This window comes from Nomascus leucogenys, chromosome 13 (assembly GCF_006542625.1).
Source record: "Nomascus leucogenys isolate Asia chromosome 13, Asia_NLE_v1, whole genome shotgun sequence".
In the NCBI taxonomy this organism is placed as follows: Eukaryota; Metazoa; Chordata; class Mammalia; order Primates; family Hylobatidae; genus Nomascus; species Nomascus leucogenys.
Window position 1 is genome coordinate 600,821 of NC_044393.1, and position 19,117 is coordinate 619,937.

Here is a 19,117-nt window from a genome sequence, read left to right on the forward strand (position 1 = left end):
GGGGTCAGGACTCTCCAGGCCACCCTAGGATGTGACCAGCCTCGGGTGCTCCCAACGCGCTGCTGGAGCTGAGGCTTGCCCCTGGCTTTTGTGTTGCTGAGCCAGCCTCATGGCTCTGCGAGTCTCCTGAGGTTTTCAGGGTTTTGATCCTGGCCCTATGACTTAGTTGCTTGTAGGGCAAAGCACTTCTCCCTGCCTCGGTGGCTCCATCCCTGCAATGGCAAAGACGCTCCGTTTGCCTACCAGGCTTTCCCTTTGGTAGTTATGAGGAGAGGGGGAGGCAGGATAGGTTGCCCCCCACTCACTAAGTGCGCACAACCCTGGCACCCCTCATCTCCATCGTCTGGGGGCGTCATTGTTTCATCTTACCCCTGAGAAACAAAGGCCCAGCGAGGTTGGACGCTTGCCCTTGGCCTGGGCCACACAGTGAGTGAAGGTTAGAGCCCCGGCGGGAAACCACCTCTGTTTCACCGCAAAGCCTTTGTTCTGGCCTCACTCCTCCACTTTCACTCTTCTCTGCTCAGATCCTGCCCATCCCCTGGGCTCACAGGAGATGCTCCTTGGAGGCCTCCAGGCCAGCGCCCACCCCTGTGGCTGTGGCATCCTCTCTGATGGCAGGCACAGACTGGACCCTGTTGGCGCCAGCCCAGCCTACAGCGGCCTTGGCGGCGGAGGGCTCTGCGGCCCCACCCCATGGGTGGGACCTGCTCCTCCGGCCTTGCCCCTGCCCCGCCTGCCCTGGGGAATGGGGGCTCATCTCCACCCCCACCTCACTCTCAGGCCTCACAAAGCCAAGTTGGGGAAGCAGCTGTCCCGCTGTGAGCGGTTGGAGGGTGGGGGTCTTGTTGCAGTTCGGGCCCCCCTCCCCCCCGCTCCGCCCTCTCCTTCCGAGGGCCGCGGCCCCTTCCGCAGCCAGGCGCTTGCTCCTCTCTGTCTTCCTCCCTCCCTCCTTCCCCCGCCCCCGCAGTCTCTCTCTCTCTCTCTCCCCCTCTCCTTCCCCCAACCCTCCCTCCCTCCTCCCCCCTCTCTCTGTCTCCCTCCCTCTCTCTGTCTCCCTCCCTCTCTCTCTCTCCCGCCGCGCCCGCCTCCCGCCCGCCCTCGCTCTCTCCACTCCTCTCCCCTCCCCTCCCCGGCACTGCAGCACTAGCAGTCTGCAGCTCCGGCCGCCACTTGCGCCTCTCCAGCCTCCGCAGGCCCAACCGCCGCCAGCACCATGGCCAGCACCATTTCGGGTAGGCTCCCGGGCCGCGGGCTTTCTGGGGCGGCGGGATCTGAGCAGAGGCCTCGCCTGAGGCAACGACCGGCTGCGGACGCCGCTTTCCCTTCTCCTACCCTGCGCATTGCAAGCCTGGGCCCGACCCGCCCGAGGCTGGGGTCTGCGGCGCCGGCGGGGCTGGTGGGGCGCTGGGCTGCGACGCGCCGCGCCGGGGAGCGCTCGGGACCGGGACGTCGGACGGGGGCGCCTCGCCCCTGGGGGAGCCGCGTGCGACGCAGGGCGCGACTGCCGCAGGGTGGCTCCGAGACCCGGGGGTGGGCTCGTGACCGGGTGGGCGCGCTCGCGATGTGCGGGCGGAGTCCCTGGGGCGTCCGGCCACCCGAGATCTGGGTCCGCCAGAGCCTTCGCGGGGAGGCGGGGAGAGGGTGGGACCCTCTGCCAAAGCCCCAGCCGGGAACCCGGCGCTCCCCGCGCCAGTGCAGCGCAGGGGCTGGAGGGGGCGCTGAAGGAGGGGAACGGGCCAGACACGGCCGAGCCTGGAGTGAGGGGGACCGCGCCCTCCCCCCACACGGCTGCGGCCTCGGGGACCACCCTTCGCGACGCCCGGGCCACCTGCTCTGGCCAGAAAAGCCACTGCCCTTTGCGCCGCGCGGTCTGGATGGGGGAGGGGCGACTGCGATTCCCAAACCCTCCCGAGATCAGAGAGGTCCGCCCCTCCCGCCCCCTCCGCCTCCCGCGGGGCGGACCCACCGCCTTCGAAGGTAGCGCCCACCCCGGCCTCCCGGCCCGTCCCGCGCGGAGCTCAGGCGGAGGGGCGGGCGCAGGCCCAGGCGGGGGGCAGATTCTGGACGCAGGGGAGCTGCCGGGCGACCCCGGGCGCGAGTACGTTGGGCCCGCCCTTCCCGAAACGCTCTGCTCCGCCGCGAGGTCGCAGAACCCGCTTCGTTTTTCGCTCGACGTTCGGGAGGACAGGACGAAGGGCCCCACCTCCTTCCCATCGCCGCCTCCGCCCACGAGCCGCACTCCCTCCCACCTTTTCTTACGCCCCGGGACGGGTCGCCGCGGTCCCCCTCCCGAGCTGACTGGTTCTAGCCCCAGTGCCCGCCTTGGCCCGGGGCGCAGAACTCCGCCCACCCACGCGTGCCCGACCTGACCCCGCCCCTCAGGCCCCACGGGCTTGGAGGCTCCAGGTGACTTCAGCACCTGCCAGGAGGGGACCGTGTGTGTCACCGACCACACCTCCCCACCCTATCTGGGAGTCCTGTCCATCTGCGCTTCCTCCCTCCGCCTCCTCCCGGACACCCCCGGGGATACTGGGGGGGTCTCAGTAGAGGGGACTCCCCTCCTGCCCCTGAGGGCAGCTCTGCCCTCTCCAGGGCCGCCTCCTGCCCTTCCTGACAGCCTTTCCCTGATGGTCCCTCCCCATGGGCTCGGTTCCTGGGGCTGAGCTGGGAGGGCGAGGCCATCTGGGCATCCAGGCACTGGCTCCTCACTCTTTTGTGGCCTCTGCTCACATTCTCCTTCTGCAACCCAGAGTCTGACCTCCTCCAGCTGTGTGGTGTTGTCCGTGCTGCGTAACCTGTCAGGACCTAGGTCTCCTTATCTGGGTGGAGATGACGGTGCTGGCACCTCCCCTGGGGCTTGTTCTGAGGCCTCAATATTTCAGGAAAGGTGCTTGGCTGCTTGCCTGGTAAGAGATGAGTGCTCACCGCACGTCAGGCAGCCTGACTGTGGTAGCCACATTTCTGAGTTTCCTGCCCAGGGAAAGGCAAATCAGCTGGTGGCTCCTGCCATGCTGTGCTCCTGGCACCATGAGAGGCAGCCTGGGTGACAGTGACCTCCATCTGCCCCTGGGGGAAGCCAGCAGCAGCCTCCAGGGCCCTCCAGGGGTCAGAGGCCACTGTGGTCCCCTGGCCTCTCAGTTCTGGACAGATCTCCCACCTCCGTAAGCTCCCAACAGGAGCCTGCAGTCAGGCCCAGGCTCATGACTGGGCTCTCACCCGGCACGCTGTGTGATGCTGGGTGGAACGCTTGCCCTCTCTGAGCCTCCATTCCTCCTCTGTAGAAGTGAGGCTGATAGGGTGGCTCATGCCTGTAATCCCAGCACTTTGAGAGGCTGAGGCCGGTGCATAAACTGAGGTCAAGAGTTCGAGACTAGCCTGGCCAACATGGCGAACCCCCCCCCTCTCTGCTAAAAGTACAAAATTAGCCAGGTGTGGTGACACATTCCTGTGATCTCAGCTATTTGGGAGACTGAGGCAGGATAATTGCTTGACCCGGGGAGAGGGAGGTTGCAGTGAGCTGAGATTGTGCCATTGCACTCCAGCCTGGGCAGCAAGAGTAGAAACTTTCAAAAAAAAAAATTAAAAAAAAAAAGAAGAAAGAAGAAGAGGAAGACGAAGAAGAAGGAGAAGGAGAGCTGATAAGGGCATCCACCCGGGCGGGCGGTAGGGGTGGGTGTGAGGTGTGACCCTGGGAGCGGGCACTACTGTACCCTCTGCTGCTTGAGGCTGACCTGGTGCCTGTTTCTGACTCCTGCTCATGAATCATCCAAAGGCCAATCCGCATTTCCTCGGTACCTAATGTTTAGTACAAAGAGAAGCAGGGAGACAAAACCAGCCCAGCTCATGGCGAGAATTGTTTTTAACTCCCTGAAGTCAGTGAAGGGGAAGGATGGTGGGGAGGGGGTGGTGAGAAAGAAGGGAGTCAAAAGAGAGGGATGGGCCGGGCGGGGTGGCTCACACCTGGAATCCCAGCACTGTGGGAGGCTGAGGTGGGCGGATCACCTGAGGTCAGGAGTTCAAGACCAGCCTGGCCAACATGGTGAAACCTCATCTCTACTAAAAATACAAAAACTTAGCTGGGCATGGTGGCAGGTGCCTGTAATTCCAGCTACTCAGGAGGCTGAGGCAGGAGAATCACTTGAACTGGGGAGGCAGAAGTTGCAGTGAGTCAAGATCGCACCACTGCACTCCAGCCTGGGTGACAGAGTGAGACCCCGTCTTAAAAAAAAAAAAAAAAAAAAAGGCTAGGCACGGTGGCTCACGCCTGTAATCCCAGCACTTTGGGAGGCTGAGATGGGCGGATCACAAGGTCAGGAGATCGAGACCATCCTGGCTAACACGGTGAAACCCCCTCTCTACTAAAAATACAAAAAATTAGCCAGGAATGGTAGCACATGCCTGTAGTCCCAGCTGCTCAGGAGGCTGAGGCTGGAGAATGGCTTGAATCTGGGAGGCGGAGCTTGCCGTGAGCCGAGATTGCACCACTGCACTCCAGCCCGGGCGATAGAGCGAGACTCTGTCTCAAAAAAAAAAAAAAAAAAGAAAGAAAGAAAGAGAGAGGGAGCAATGCTTTGAGGCTCTGGGAGGGGCTTCCCTGGCACCAGCTGTGTCTGTGGAGAGGTGGCCCCTGGATGGGTCTGGGCCTCGGCATCCTCCCTCTGCAATAAGAGGCAGCAGACATGCTCTTTAAGCCTCACCAGCTCTGAAAATACTGGTCCAATGTCCTGCCTCGCCCCTGGCCAGCCCTGCCCCATGCGCAGACTTCCCCTTGCTTGCTCTCTCCAGAGTTGGCCAATTCCTGACCTGCTGTCCTGCCCCCTCCAATCTGCCCTTCCTCCCCGTAGCCAGACCACAGGGCAGGCCTCACTCCCAGGCTCCGTCCTGTGGGTACCTGGTCCCACTTGCTCCTTGAGGGACAGTCTCTTGGGATAGAAGCTCCTCAGGGGCCACCAGCTGGGAGAAGCCAAGCCAGGGGGTCTCCATGGCCATCAGATGCTGAGCCGCGCCTGTGTTTGCAGCTGCGGAACCCAGTTCCTCACCTCTCAGTCGGACACATGTCTCCTGGGCAGAGCCAAGACCTGTGAGAGGTCTGACCTGCGTCCCCACCGTGCCCCTTCTTTCCTGATGATGCAGGTGCTCACACCTGCCCCCAAATTGCCGCCAGCCGTCCGTTTGCTGAGGTGAAGCAAACTGGAAGGGAGCCTCCCTGGTGTTTGTCCTTCCTCTGTATGAGCCTACAGATCTTTTTTTCTGTGAAAATTTCAGGCTCAGGGCAGACAGGGGTTTCGAGCAGCTGTTAATCACATTTTCTGGCCTTTATGGTAAACATATTCCGGTTTTTGTTTTCTGAGACAGAGTCTCACTGTGTTGCCCAGGCTGGAGCGCAGTGGCACCATCTCTGCTCACTACAACTTCCGCCTTCCAGGCTCAAGTGATTCTCATGCCTCAGCCTCCTGAGTAGCTGGGACAACAGGCGTGTGCCACCACACCCGGCTAAATTTTGTATTTTTAGTAGAGATGGGGTTTCACCATGTTGCCTAGGCTGGTCTCAAACTCTTGTTCTCAAGTGATCCTCCTGCCTCAGCCTCCCAAAGTTCTGGGATTACAGGTGTGAGCCACTGCGCCCGGCCACATTCAGAGTTTTGGATGTGTGATAAGGAAGGATGATCTGGAGGGTAGGGGCCTGGAGTCTGCTGATAGGGAGCTGGTTGCTGGCAGAGTCAGGCCTGGAGGGGCCAAGTCCCTGCCTTCTTACCCTCTCTCAGGACCCAGTTGCGTTCTGCCCCAGCCCAAACTCCCTCTTGCTCTCTCCCTCCCGCGTCCTCCTGAGCACAGGGCTGGCCACCCCTTCAGCTCCTCTAAATGTCCCCAGTGTCTCCTGACCTGCTGCTATGGAACACATGGCTGGCACACCCTCTAACTCCCTCATCACATCCTCTTGTTTTTGTTTGTTTTTTTTTTTTTTTTGAGACGGAGTCTTGCTCTGTCACCCAGGCTGGATTGCAGTGGCGCAATCTCGGCTCACTGCTAGCTCCGCCTCCTGGGTTCACGCCATTCTCCTGCCTCAGCCTCTCTGAGTAGCTGGGACTACAGGCGCCCGCCACCACGCCCGGCTAATTTTTTTGTATTTTTAGTAGAGACAGGGTTTCACCGTGGTCTCTATCTCCTGACCTCGTGATCCGCCCGCCTCGGCCTCCCAAAGTGCTGGGATTACAAGCGTGAGCCACTGCACCCAGCCTACACATCCTCTTGTTTAAAATTAATTTTTAATAGGCCAGGTACTGTGGCTTACACCTATAATCCTAGTGCTTTGAGAGGCTGAGGTGGGAGGATCCCTTGAGGCCAGGAGTTCAAGATCAGCCTGGACAAGATAGCAAGACCTATCACTACTCTCTCTCTCTCTGTGTCTCTCTCTCTCTCTATATATATATGTATGTGTATATATAGGTATGTGTATATACGTATATACGTGTATATACGTATATACGTGTATACACGTATACACGTATATACGTATACACGTATATACACGTATACACGTATATACACGTATACACGTATATACACGTATATACGTATATACGTATATATACTATATATATGTATGTGTATATATATATGTATGTATGTGTGTATATATATATATATTTTTTTGAGACGGAGTCTCACTCTGTCACCCAGGCTGGAGTGCAGTGGCGTGATCTCAGCTCACTGCAACCTCTTCCTCCTGGGTTCAAGTGATTCTCCTGTCTCAGTCTCCCGAGTAGCTGGGACTACAGGTGCCTGCCACCATGCCCAGCTAATTTTTGTTATTTTTAGTAGAGACAGGGTTTCATCATGTTGGTCAGGCTGGTCTCGAACTCCTGACCTCATGATCTGCCCGCCTTGGCCTCTCAAAGTTCTGGGATTACAGGCGTGAGCCACCGTGCCCGGCCTCCATACCACTACAATTTTTTTTTTTTTTTTGAGACGGGAGTCTTGCTCCCAGGCTGGAGTGCAGTAGCTCAATCTTGGCTCACTTCAACCTCCACCTCCCGGGTTCAAGTGATTCTCCTGCCTCAGCCTCCCAAGTAGCTGGAATTAGAGGAGCCCGCCACCATGCCTGGCTGATTTTTATATTTTTAGTGGAGACAGGGTTTCGCCATGTTGGCCAGGGTGGTCTTGAACTCCTGACCTCAGGTGATCTGCCTGCCTCAGCCTCCCAAAGTGCTGGGATTACAGGCATGAGCCACCACGCCCAGCTATTTTTTTCTTTTTTTTAAGCTGGTGTGTAGGCCGGGCAGGTGCAGTGGCTTAAGACCAGCCTGACCAACATGAAACCCCGTCTCTACTAAAAATACAAAAATTAGCCGGGCGTGGTGGCATGTGCCTGTAATCCCTGCTAGTTGGGAGGCTGAGGCAGGAGAGTCGCTTGAACCCAGGGGGCGGAATTTGCAGTGAGCTGAGATTAAAAAAAAAAAAAAAAAAAAATGGTGTGCTGGCGTGCACCTGTAGTCCCAGCTACTGAGATGGGAGGATCAGTCAAGCCCAGAAGTTCAAGGCTGCAGTGAACTGCACAGCTGTGCCCTACACTCCAGCATGGGCAACAGAGCACAATCCTGTCTCTAAAAAATAAAGTAGGCCAGGCACAGTGGCTCACACCTGTAATCCCAGCACTTTGGGAGGCCAAGGCCAAGGCGGGTGGATCGCGAGGTCAGGAGATCAAGACCAACATGGTGAAACCTCATCTCTACTAAAACTACAAAAACTAGCCAGGCGTGGTGGGCGCCTGTAGTCCCAGCTACTTGGGAGGTGGAGGTTGCAGTGAGCTGAGATCGCGCCACTGCACTCCAGCCTGGGCAACAGTGCAAGACTCCGTCTCAAAAAAGAAAAAAAGAAAAAAGAAAACTTGACAAGTCAGGTCAAAGTCCCGTGAGGCTCCCCTACCTGGTCCCCCTCCACCTCCCTCCCTGAAGACGATGACCAAGACAGGTTCCCCCAAAGGCTCTCACAATGACCAACACAGGTAGCCTTGCCTCACTGCCCAGCTCAAAGGCTCATTCCCTCCTCCAGAGGCTCTCACGCGGGCCTGCCCACCCTGGGATTCCTTTCTGCTCCTCCTTACACCCTCTTCGGCTCTGTGCTGCTCTGCCCAGAAAAGTGTAGGTCACCAGGAAATTTAAATCAGGACAGACCATTCTCTGCACTGTCACAGGAAGACCCAGCTCACCATGAAAGGCTTGATTACTTCTGTCGTGTCTGTCTGTCTTCCTTTCCTTTCCTTTCTTCTTTTCCTCCCTCCTTCCCTCCTTCCTTTCTTCCTCTCTCTCTTTCTCTCTCTCTCTCTTTTTCCTTCTGTTTTGAGACGGAGTCTCACACTGTCGCCCAGGCTGGAGTGCAATGGCGCGACCTCGGCTCACTGCAACCTCCGCCTCCCAGGTTCAAGCGATTCTCCCGCCTCAGCCTCCCAAGTAGCTAGGATTACAGGTGCCTGCCACCACGCCTGGCTAATTTTTATATTTTTAGTAGAGATCGGGTTTCACCATGTTGGTCAGGCTAGTCTCGAACTCCTGACCTCAGGTGTTCCACCTGCCTTGGCCTCCCAAAGTGCTGGGATTACAGTTATGAGCCACTGCGCCCAGCCAAGAGGATTGTTGAGCACTAGTGAGAAACCGGGCCAGCGTGTCTGCTTAGGAGTGAGGCTCGCCCTCAATAGACCAAAAGAGCTAAAGTATTTTCACCGTGAGAGCAGGCGCCTTCCTCTTCCCCTGACAGGGTGCAGGGCCACAGGAGCCCAGCTTACTTCTGGTTTGGGTTGGGCAGCAGGGATAGGGGCTGGTGGGCACTTGGTTGACCTGAATGGGCAAGAGGGCTGGCCGTGGTGCTGAACGGACGCTCCCCTTCCTTGGTTCTTGGTGGCATCAGTGGCCCAAGCCCAGCCCTAGATGGGCAGAGAGCATGTGCCTGGAGAGGGCCTGGTTTCATCTCAGGGTGACCACACAATCATCGGGAAGGAGAAAGGAGGGTCTGAGGGCTTCATCCAGGTTTACAGCCCAAGAAAGTGCTGCCCACAGAGGGTTTGCATCTGTGCTGGTCCCGTCATGAGTTAATCTTGCCTGCTTGAGCTGGTGCGGAGCGGGAGGGAGGAGGAGGGGAGACAGAAGTAGCGGGGCAGAGGGAGGTGAGGGTCAGAAAGACACATAATGACAAGGAATCACAGAAACATGCACTCAGGGAGAAAGAGTCAGGGGCTATCCCCGGAAACACAGAAAGATACAGCGACAGTGACAGAGTCAGACAGACAGAGGGTAAACAGAGACCCAGACAGGCAGCAGCAGCCACTTTGTCAGTCTGGGCGGGTACCTGAGACTGAGTGGTTTATAGACGACAGGAACTTATTTCCCAGTGCTCTGGAGGCCAGAAATTCCAGGATCAAGGTGCCGGCAGATTCGGTGCCTGGAGAGGTCTCACCTCCTGGAACATAGACAGGCGGCGTCTTCTGGCTGTGTCCTCACATGATGGAAGGTGAGGGAGTTCTCTGAAGCCCCACTCTGGGGCCACTCAGGAGGGCTCTAGCCTCATGGCCTAATTCCCTCCCAATGCCTCACCTCCGCATACCGGCACCCTGGGGTTACAATTTCAACACATGAGTTTTGGGTAAGGGAAACATTCAGACCACAGCAGGCAGGAGAAGGATGGAGAAACAAGTCAGTGTGGAAGATGAGACAGACATTAATGCCGAGAGAGAGGAAAAGCGGGGAGAGGCGGAGGGCAAGAGAGACAGAGGGCAGGGGACACACCACAGAGACAGCGCCAGCGTCTGGAAGCGAGAGAGCTGGAGGAGAGACGAAGGGGCCGGCGGTGTGGAGACACACGAGAGCATGCTGGGCAGCTCCGTGTCTCACAGAGACATGCCAGAGGCAGCCATGGGGAGGGAAACACGGGGGCCCAGGTGGGCAAGGCCCCAGTGGCGCTTGCTCAGCCCAGTCTCATGCCCACAGCCTACAAGGAGAAGATGAAGGAGCTGTCGGTGCTGTCGCTCATCTGCTCCTGCTTCTACACACAGCCGCACCCCAACACCATCTACCAGTACGGGGGTGAGTGCCTGGCTGCCACCTGCCCTGCCCTGCGGTGCCTGCCCACCTCGCCTTTTCCCCTGGCCTCCGGCAGTCTCTCTGAACTCCAGTCCTGGCTGCCTCTGGAGAGGGAGGTTCTAGGGGGAAGGGGCCCATCCTGGGGGCTGAAGCCTGGGATTCCCGCGGGAGCAGCCCCCCCCTCTCGCCCCGCCCTGGAGTTGGATGTGTGCTGGGAGCATTCTTCTCAGCCCACGCCATGCTCTGGCCGGGCCTCTGAAGCTCCGCTCCGGTCTTGCCCTGCAGACATGGAGGTGAAGCAGCTGGACAAGCGGGCCTCTGGCCAGAGCTTCGAGGTCATCCTCAAGTCCCCTTCTGACCTGTCCCCAGAGAGCCCTATGCTCTCCTCCCCACCCAAGAAGAAGGACACCTCCCTGGAGGAGCTGCAAAAGCGGCTGGAGGCAGCCGAGGAGCGGAGGAAGGCAAGGAGTCCTCCACTCCCCCCCCACAGGAGTTTCAACGGAGGCGGCCCACGGGGACAGGGCCTGCAAGACGCAGGGTGCTCCCAGGCGGGCTTGGTCAGTGCCTTGGCCTGGAGCAGGAGGGGCTGTGGCTCCCTGGGCCTCTCCCTGAGAGATAAGAATGGGATGGGGAGAGGCCAGGCATGGTGGCTCACGCCTGTAATCCCAGAACTTTGGGAGGCTGAGGCAGGCAGATCACTTGAGGTTGGAAGTTCAAGACCAGCCTGGCCAACATGGTGAAACCCCATCTCTACTAAAAATATAAAATTAGCCAGGTGTGGTGGTGCACACCTGTAATCCCACCTACTAGGGAGTCTGAGGCAGGGGAATTGCTTGAACCCAAGAAGTGGAGGATGCAGTGAGCCGAGACTGCGCCACTGCACTCCTCAGCCTGGGCGACAGGGCGAGACTCCGTCTCAAAAAACGAACAAACAAACAAACAAAAACAAAGAATGGGATGGAGAGGAGGAAGGGTTCCGAGGCGGCGGCCAACTGGAAGGAGCAGGAGCCTCTGGTGAGGGTGGGAGGCACCTTGTCATGCCCAGCAGGATGCTAGGGGGTGGTCCCCATATGGGCCCTGGGGACGTCGGGTGGGGCATGCCTCTCCCAGACAGGGAAGCTGGAGGAAGGGCCTCACATGTGAAGACCCTGAGGCTTGCTGGAGGGCTGAGGGGCCCCGGGAGAGGTGGGTGTGGGCTCCACGTCCCCTCTCTGCAGCCTCCCCTCCCACCAGCTCCTCTGAGACTGAAACAGAGATAAAAATGTCCTTTTGGGAGTGCCACCCTGGAGGCCAACGCATTGGGCGGGGAAGCGGCTCCCTTCCCTTCCCGGTGAGACCAGGGACCAGGGTTCACAGGGCTGACTAGTAGGGACTGGCACGTGGCTGCGGGTCCTGCTGCCCTGCTCTCCTCCCAGGGGTCACCAGCCGACCCCTCCCCCAGCATCCCTGGGGACCCTTCCTCCGCTCCTGGGCACCTAATTGGGAGCTGGGAACCCGGTGTGTAACAAGCAGCTTCTCTGCTCAGTGGGCGGATGTCTGGGGAAGAGAGAAAGCTCAGAGACCGCCCACAAGTTTAGGGTTTCCTGCCGCTGGTCGCTGGAGGGGCAGACGCGCAGAGCAGGGTGTGCAGTGGCGGCAGGGCACGGCGGGGGCCCTGGGCGCAGCCAGGACCGCGGGACCCGCGCGCGAGGCAGGGGAGGGGGCGGCGGAGCGCGACCCCCTGGCCCTGCCCCGACCACAGGCCGGATGGCAGGCGAGGGTTCCCAGGGCAGCGCCCGGGGGTCCCGGCACCCACCGAGGCCTGGGCAGGTGGAGGCGCCAGGTGATGCGAGCGGGCGCCAGGCGGGAGACGGAGAGCAGGGAGGAGTCCGGCAGGGCAGGGCCGGGGGTTGCCGCTCACGCGCGCCCGCCCGCCCCGCACAGACGCAGGAGGCGCAGGTGCTGAAGCAGCTGGCGGAGCGGCGCGAGCACGAGCGCGAGGTGCTGCACAAAGCGCTGGAGGAGAATAACAACTTCAGCCGCCAGGCGGAGGAGAAGCTCAACTACAAGATGGAGCTCAGCAAGGAGATCCGCGAGGCGCACCTCGCCGCACTGCGCGAGCGGCTGCGCGAGAAGGTGCGGGGGCGGGGGCGGGGCCGGGGCGGAGCGGAGCTCGGAGCGGGCAGAGGACGGGGGTGGGCTGGGGTGGGGCGGGGCTAGCAGCAAGCAGGGGGCGGAGCTTAGAGGAGTGGGGCTCGGAGAGGACGGGGTTGGGGTGGGGCGGGGCTAGCAGCAAACAGGGGGCGGAGCTCGGAAGGGCGCTGAGCTGGGGTGGGGGTCGGGGGCTCATCCCGTGTTTACTGGGCGTCCCCAGCTGCGCACGAAGCAGGTCCAGAGTCTGGTCCTGGCGGGACAGTAACTAGCTGCAGTAATAGATGGCTAAATTCATTATATTGAAAGTGCTCTGAAGGAAGCTCGGCTCTGGTACGAGCTAGAAGCAGGGCCCAGCCAGCTCCCCGGAAACCCGTCCTTGGTCCCCGGCCCTGCTCTGGGCCTCCCCGGTGCTCCCGCCCCCTCAACTCTGGGTCCTACTGGAGGCCAGCCCGGATGAGGCCGGGCGGGTGCCAGGGCGCCACGGCCTGCGCGCCTGAGGGTTCCCGGAGTCGCCTCAAGCCACCCCCGCCCTCAGGCCCTCCCGCCCCCTGTCCCGCAGGAGCTGCACGCGGCCGAAGTGCGCAGGAACAAGGAGCAGCGAGAGGAGATGTCGGGCTAAGGGCCCCGGACGGGCGGCGCCCATCCTGCGACAGAACACGTTCGGGTTTTGGTTTTGTTTCGTTCACCTCTGTCTAGATGCAACTTTTGTTCCTCCTCCCCCGCCCCCGCCCCCAGCTTCATGCTTCTCTTCTGCACTCAGCCGCCCTGCCCTGTCCTCGTGGTGAGTCGCTGACCACGGCTTCCCCTGCAGGAGCCGCCAGGCGTGAGACGCGGTCCCTCGGTGCAGACACCAGGCCGGGCGCGGCTGGGTCCCCCGGGGGCCCTGTGAGAGAGGTGGTGGTGACCCTGGTAAACCCAGGGCGGTGGCGTGGGATCGCAGGTCCTTATGCTGGGCTGTCTGGTCAGCACGTGCAGGTCAGGGCAGGTCCTCTGAGCCAGCGCCCCTGGCCAACAGGCGAGGCTACAGTACCTGCTGTCTTTCCAGGGGGAAGGGGCTCCCCATGAGGGAGGGGCGACGGGGGAGGGGGGTGATGGTGCCTGGGAGCCTGCGTGTGCAGCCGGAGCTTGTTGAACTGGCAGGTGGGTGGGTGGGGGCTGCAGCTCTCCTTAATGTGGTTGCACAGGGGTCCTCTGAGACCACCTGGCCTGAAGTGGACACCCTGGGCTTTCCTGGAAGCCTGCAGTTGGGGGCCTGTCCTGAGTCTGCTGGGGAGTGAGCATTCTCTGCCAGGGACCCATGAGCAGGCTGCCGTGGTCTAGAGGTTGTGGGCAGCATGGACAGTCCCCCACTCAGAAGTGCAAGAGTTCCAAAGAGCCTCTAGCCCAGGTGCCTCCGTGGGACAGCCCCGCCGCCCCTCCCCACCAGGGTTTTGCAGATGTCCTTGAAAGACCCACCCTAGAGCCCTTTGGAGTGCTGGCCCCTCCTGTGCCCTCTGCCTTGGTGGAAGTGGCAGCCACAAGTCTTCCTCAGGGAGCCCCAAGGGGGATTTTGTGGGGCTGCTGCCCACAGATTCAGGTGTTGGAAGGGCAGCGGGTAAGGTTCCCAAGCCAGCCCCCACACCCTTCCCACTTGGCACCCAGAGGGGTCTGTGGGTCGAGGCCTGACTCCAGGCCTCTCCTGCCCACACCCTCTGGGCTGGGTTCCTTCTCTCCCTTGGATGCCCAGTGCTGGCCTTGGAGGACGGCCAACTGGAGGACGGCGGTGGGGGAGGCTGTCTTTGTACCACTGCAGCATCCCCCACTTCTCCACGGAAGCCCTATCCCAAAGCTGCTGCCCGGTCCCTTGCTGTAAAATGTGAAGGGGGCGGCTGAGTTCTCTTAGGACCCAGAGCCAGGGCCCTCAGCTTCCATCCTGCGGGAGGCCTTGGCCGGGCACTGCCAGTGTCTTCCAGAGCCACACCAGGGACCACGGGAGGATCCTGACCCCTGCAGGGCTCAGGGGTCAGCAGGGACCCATTGCCCCATCTCCCTCTCCCCACCAAGACAGCCCCAGAGGGAGCAGCCAGCTGGGATGGGAACCCAAGGCTGCCCACATGTGGCTTTTGTGGGACTCAGAAAGGGAAGCAGAACTGAGGGCTGGGATACTCCTCACGGTGGCAGCTCTCATAGCGAAAGCCTAGTGTAATATGCACCCATCTCATCCACGTAGTAAAGTGAACTTAAAAATTAAATCAAATGAACAATTAAATAAACACCTGTGTGTTTAAGACATGGTTGAACTGTCTGTGTGTGTCCTGCACCTGTGGGGTTGGGGACGGCTGTGGGCTCCCTGTCTGGGAGTGAAGATCTGCTCTGTGTGTATCTCCAGACTGAAGCTGGTTATAAATCTTATTTTATCATCATGATTATGAATTGTTCTATTGACAATGGTGATTTTAAGATATGAGCATGTGAACTACACACAAGCCCACTTTCCTCTCTGGAATCCAAGGGGTGGGGCATCAGGGTGGGGGGTGGCAGGGCCCCCCTGCCCTCCCTCAGGGCGGAGCCCTCCTCAGGGGCCTCCTGTTGTTCAGGACTCTGCGGCCCGTGGCTCAGGGGGAAAGGGCAGGGCCTACGTATGCATCTGAGGCTGGAGCCTCTAGGCTGTGGGACTTCCTGACATGGGGGTGGGTGCTACGAGACCCCTAGGGCTGCACCCCACTGTTCTGTGGACTCGCCCCACTCACCCCATTCACCCCTGGACAACCGGTTGTTCACGGTCACAGGTCTGGACCCAGGATGCGGGACGGAGTAATAGAAAGTAAGAAGACATTCTGGGCCGGGCGTGGTGGCTCAGGCCTGTAATCCCAGCACTTTGGGAGGCTGAGGGAGGTAGATCACCTGAGGTCAGGAGTTCAAGACCAGCCTGACCAACATGGTGAAACCCTGTCTCTACTAAAAATACAAAATTGGCTGGGCGCGGTGGCTCACACCTGTAATCCCAGCACTTTGGGAGGCCGAGGCGGGCGGATCACAAGGTCAGGAGATCAAGACTATCCTGGCTAACATGGTGAAACACCGTCTCTACTAAAAATACAAAAAATTAGCCGGGCGTGGTGGCAGGCGCCTGTAGTCCCACCTACTCAGGAGGCTGAGGCAGGAGAATGGTGTGAACCCAGGAGGTGGAGCTTGCAGTGAGCGGAGATCACGCCACTGCACTCCAGCCTGGGCGACAGAGCCAGACTCCATCTCAAAAAAAAAAATAAATAAATAAATTAGCCGGGCGTGGTGGCTCATGCCTGTAATCCCAGCTACGTGAGAGGCTGAGGCAGGAGAATCACTTGAACCCGGGAGGCGGAGGTTGTAGGGAGCTGAGATGGCGCCATTGCACTCCAGTGAAACTCTGTCAAAAAAACCAAAAACAAAAAAAAAGATATTCTGACTGGTGGACATGCTTGTCCCACCAGACAGCCACTTGGGGTGCCCAGGGGCCCCCTGTTAGGAGGGAGATGTGTTTGTAGTGGATGTCTAGACTTTCTGTGCTGAGTCCATGTCCTAGAAGGGTGTCTGGTCCCCACAACCCCGAGAGACCCAGCTTCCTCCTCTCCCGGGGCAGCCCTGGTGGCATTCCTGGGCTTGAAGGAGCTCTTGCTATCACCCCTCCTCCAGTCCAGGGAGTGTGGGCAAGTCAGGACCTTGGACTCAGCTGGGGAAGACGTGGAGACACAAGAAATCTGCAAGGGAGAAGATGGCAGGAGAGAGAAAAGAAAGACATTGAAAGAGTTTGTAGGCCAGGTGCAGTGGCTCACGCCTGTAATCCCAGCACTTTGGGAGGCCGAGGTGGGTGGATCACGAGGTCAGGAGGTTGAGGCCATCCTGGCTAACACTGTGAAACCCCATCTCTACTAAAAACACAAAAAATTAGCCGGGCGTAGTGGTGCGCGCCTGTAGTCCCAGCTACTCGGGAGGCTGAGGCAGAATGGTGTGAACCTGGGAGGTGGAGCTTGCAGTGAGCCGAGATAGTGCCACTGCACTCCAACCTGGGCGATGGAGGGAGACTCCACCTCAAAAGAAAAAAAAAAAAAGAGTTTGTAGGCCAGGCACGGTGGCTTACACCTGTAATCCCAGCACTTTGGGAGGCCGAGGCAGGCAGATCATGAGGTCAGGAGATCGAGACCATCCTGGCTAACACTGTGAAACCCCATCTCTACTAAAAACACAAAAAATTAGCCGGGCGTAGTGGTGCATGCCTGTAGTCCCAGCTACTCGGGAGGCTGAGGCAGAATGGTGTGAACCCAGGAGGCGGAGCTTGCAGTGAGCCGAGATAGTGCCACTGCAGTCCGGCCTGGGCCAAAGAGCAAGACTGTCTCAAAAAAAAAAAAAAAAAGAGTTTGTATATGGCATCCCTGTATCCTGGGCACACAGACACACACATGCCACATACAACATTGAGAGCATTTGTATATGGCATCCCTGTATCCTGGGCATGCAAGGCCACGCAGACACGCACGCCACACACAAACACACATGGGCCGTGGCCTCCCACAAGACCAGGCTGATCGCAGGCCAGGGGCCTGGCAAGGCACTGAGGGCAGACAGAGTTTGTGACAGTCACCATGTGGAGCCTCTGGCATCAAGTGGGGGCGGAGACTCCTTTGCAAACTGATCACACTTTTCCCATGAAGAAAAGGAAAGGCAGGCTCCTACTGGGAGGCCAGACAGAGCTGTTTAGTGACCTATTGTGTGTGACAAGTCACCCCTTATTTAACAACGAACATTATCTGTCAGTTTCCGTAAGTCAGGAGTACAAAAGCTGGGGGTTTCTGGCTCGGGGTCTGTCATGATGTTGCAGTCAGGACATTGGACGACGTCCTGGCCATCTGAAGGCTGGGCAGGGGGTGGGGCATCCTCTTCTGAGAAGGCTCCCTCCCGAGGCTGCAGGCAGGAGGCCTTCATTCCTCCCCACGTGGACGATCCAGGGGCTGCCTGAGTGTCCTTGAAACATGGTCCTGGGGAACCCAGAGCCAGCGACCTGGGTGGGGGTCTCTGGGTGGGGGGATATTGGGAAGAACCCAATATCCTCTGGGTGTGGGGAGCCACGTAAGTTCTGCTGTTAGAAGTGAGTCACTGAGAAGACTCATGCTTAGGAGGGAGTTGGGTTCCAGCTTTTGAGGTGAGGAATGTCAAAGGATTTGTGAACATATTTTATTTTCTTATTTTATTTATTTATTTATTTAGAGGCGGAGTCTCTCTCTGTCGCCCAGGCTGGAGAGCAGCGGCGCGATCTTGGCTCACTGCAACCTCCGCCTCCTAGGTTCAAGCGATTCTCCTGCCTCAGCCTCCTGAGTAGCTGGGATTACAGGCACACACCACCATGCCTGGCTAATTTTGTATTTTTAGTAGAGATGGGGTTTCCCCATGTTGGCCAGGCTGGTAGAGACAGGGTTTCATCACGTTGGCCAGGCTGGTCTCGAACTTCTGACCTCATGATCCGACCGCCTTGGCCTCTGAAAGTGCTGGGATTACAGGTATGGGCCACCATGCCTGACCTTATTTTATTTTTTTGAGACGGAGTTTCACGCTTGTTGCCCAAGCTAGAGTGTAGTGGTGTGATCTCAGCTCACTGCAACCTCCACTTCCCAGGTTATAAGCGATTCTCCTGCCTCAGTCTCTCAAGTAGCTGGGATTACAGGCGTGAGCCACTGTGCCTGGCCTTGTGAATGTATTTTATTTTATTTTATTTTTTGAGACAGAGTTTCGCTCTTGTTGCCCAGGCTGGAGTGCAATGGCATGATCTCGACTCACTGCAAACCCCGCCTCCTGGGTTCAAGCAATTCTCCAGCCTCGGCCTCCCGAGTAGCTGGGATTACAGGCATGCACCACCACACCTGGCTAATTTTGTATTTTTAGTAGAGATGGGGTTTCACCATGTTGGTGAGGCTGGTCTTGAACTCCTGACCTCAGGTGACCCACCCACCTTGGCCTCCCAAACTGTTGGGATTACAGGCGTGAGCTACAGTGCCCGGCCAGTCTGTGAACGTATTTTAAAACGACATCAGACACTCTGCCTAGAGTGACTGCTATGATCTGAATGTGTCATCTCCGAAGTTCACGTGTTGGAAACTTGATCCGCAGTGCAGCAGTGTTCTGCCCTATTAAAAGGGCTCCTGGGAGCGGGCTCTCTCTGACCATGTGAGGACACGGTGGTCAAGGCGCCACCGTGGAAGCAGAGACCAGGCCCTGACCTGATGGCCCCTTACCCTTGGACTTCCCAGCCTCCAAAACTTTGAGGAAATAAATTTCTGTTCTGTATTAAATTACCGTCTGTGGCATTCTGTTACAGCAGCACAAAACAGGCCAAGACAGTGACTGCATGTTTTGGACACAGCTGGTGCTTGCTTGGTGTCTGGGGCAGCAGTGGGTGCCCCCAAAACAGGGGTGTCCAGCAAAGCAGGTGGGGACATGGCACAAGCAGAGGCCTGACTCAACCAGTTGCTCCCCCCCAGCCTGCTGTGCACTCACGTTGGGCAAAGGTGTGGCCGTGCAGAAGTGAGCATAGGAAAAGCTGGTGCCAACCACAAGTGCTTCTCCTTTTGCTGAAGAAAAACAATTTTGATGTTCTGCAGTTGCTTAGTTTCCTGGGACTGCTGTGAGAAGTACCACAAATGAAGTGGCTTAAAACAACAGAAACTCAGCCAGGTGCAGTGGCTCACACTTGTGATCCCACCACTTTGGGAGGCCGAGGCGGGAGCACTGCTTGAGCCCCGGAGTTTGAGACCAGTCTGGGCAACATGGTGAAACCCCATCTCTACGAAAAGTACAAATATTAGCCAGGCGTGGTGGTGCTCGCTTGCAGTCCCAGCTACTCTGGAGGCTGAGGTGGGAGGATCGCTTAAGCCCAGGAGTTCAAGACTGCAGTGAGCCATGAT

At 58.6% G+C, this 19,117-nt stretch overlaps 2 protein-coding genes across 3 annotated transcripts in view; one reads left to right on the plus strand and one right to left on the minus strand.

The window, feature by feature from the left end:
• RTEL1 (regulator of telomere elongation helicase 1) overlaps positions 1 to 19,117 on the minus strand; it is a 102,651-nt gene that overhangs the window by 43,473 nt on the left and 40,061 nt on the right. The gene's annotated exons all lie outside the window — the stretch shown is intronic.
• On the plus strand, positions 950 to 14,478 carry STMN3 (stathmin 3). 2 transcript variants are annotated; one of them, XM_012511762.2, is made up of 5 exons: positions 950 to 1,232; positions 9,981 to 10,076; positions 10,359 to 10,630; positions 11,997 to 12,188; positions 12,766 to 14,478. In XM_012511762.2, exons 1-5 carry the CDS (start codon positions 1,214 to 1,216, stop codon positions 12,823 to 12,825), a joined length of 639 nt encoding a protein of 212 aa, XP_012367216.1. In that variant the 5' UTR covers positions 950 to 1,213; the 3' UTR covers positions 12,826 to 14,478. The 2 variants fall into 2 exon arrangements, with proteins under 2 accessions (XP_012367216.1, XP_003280204.1); XM_003280156.4 differs by having other exon boundaries at positions 10,359 to 10,534.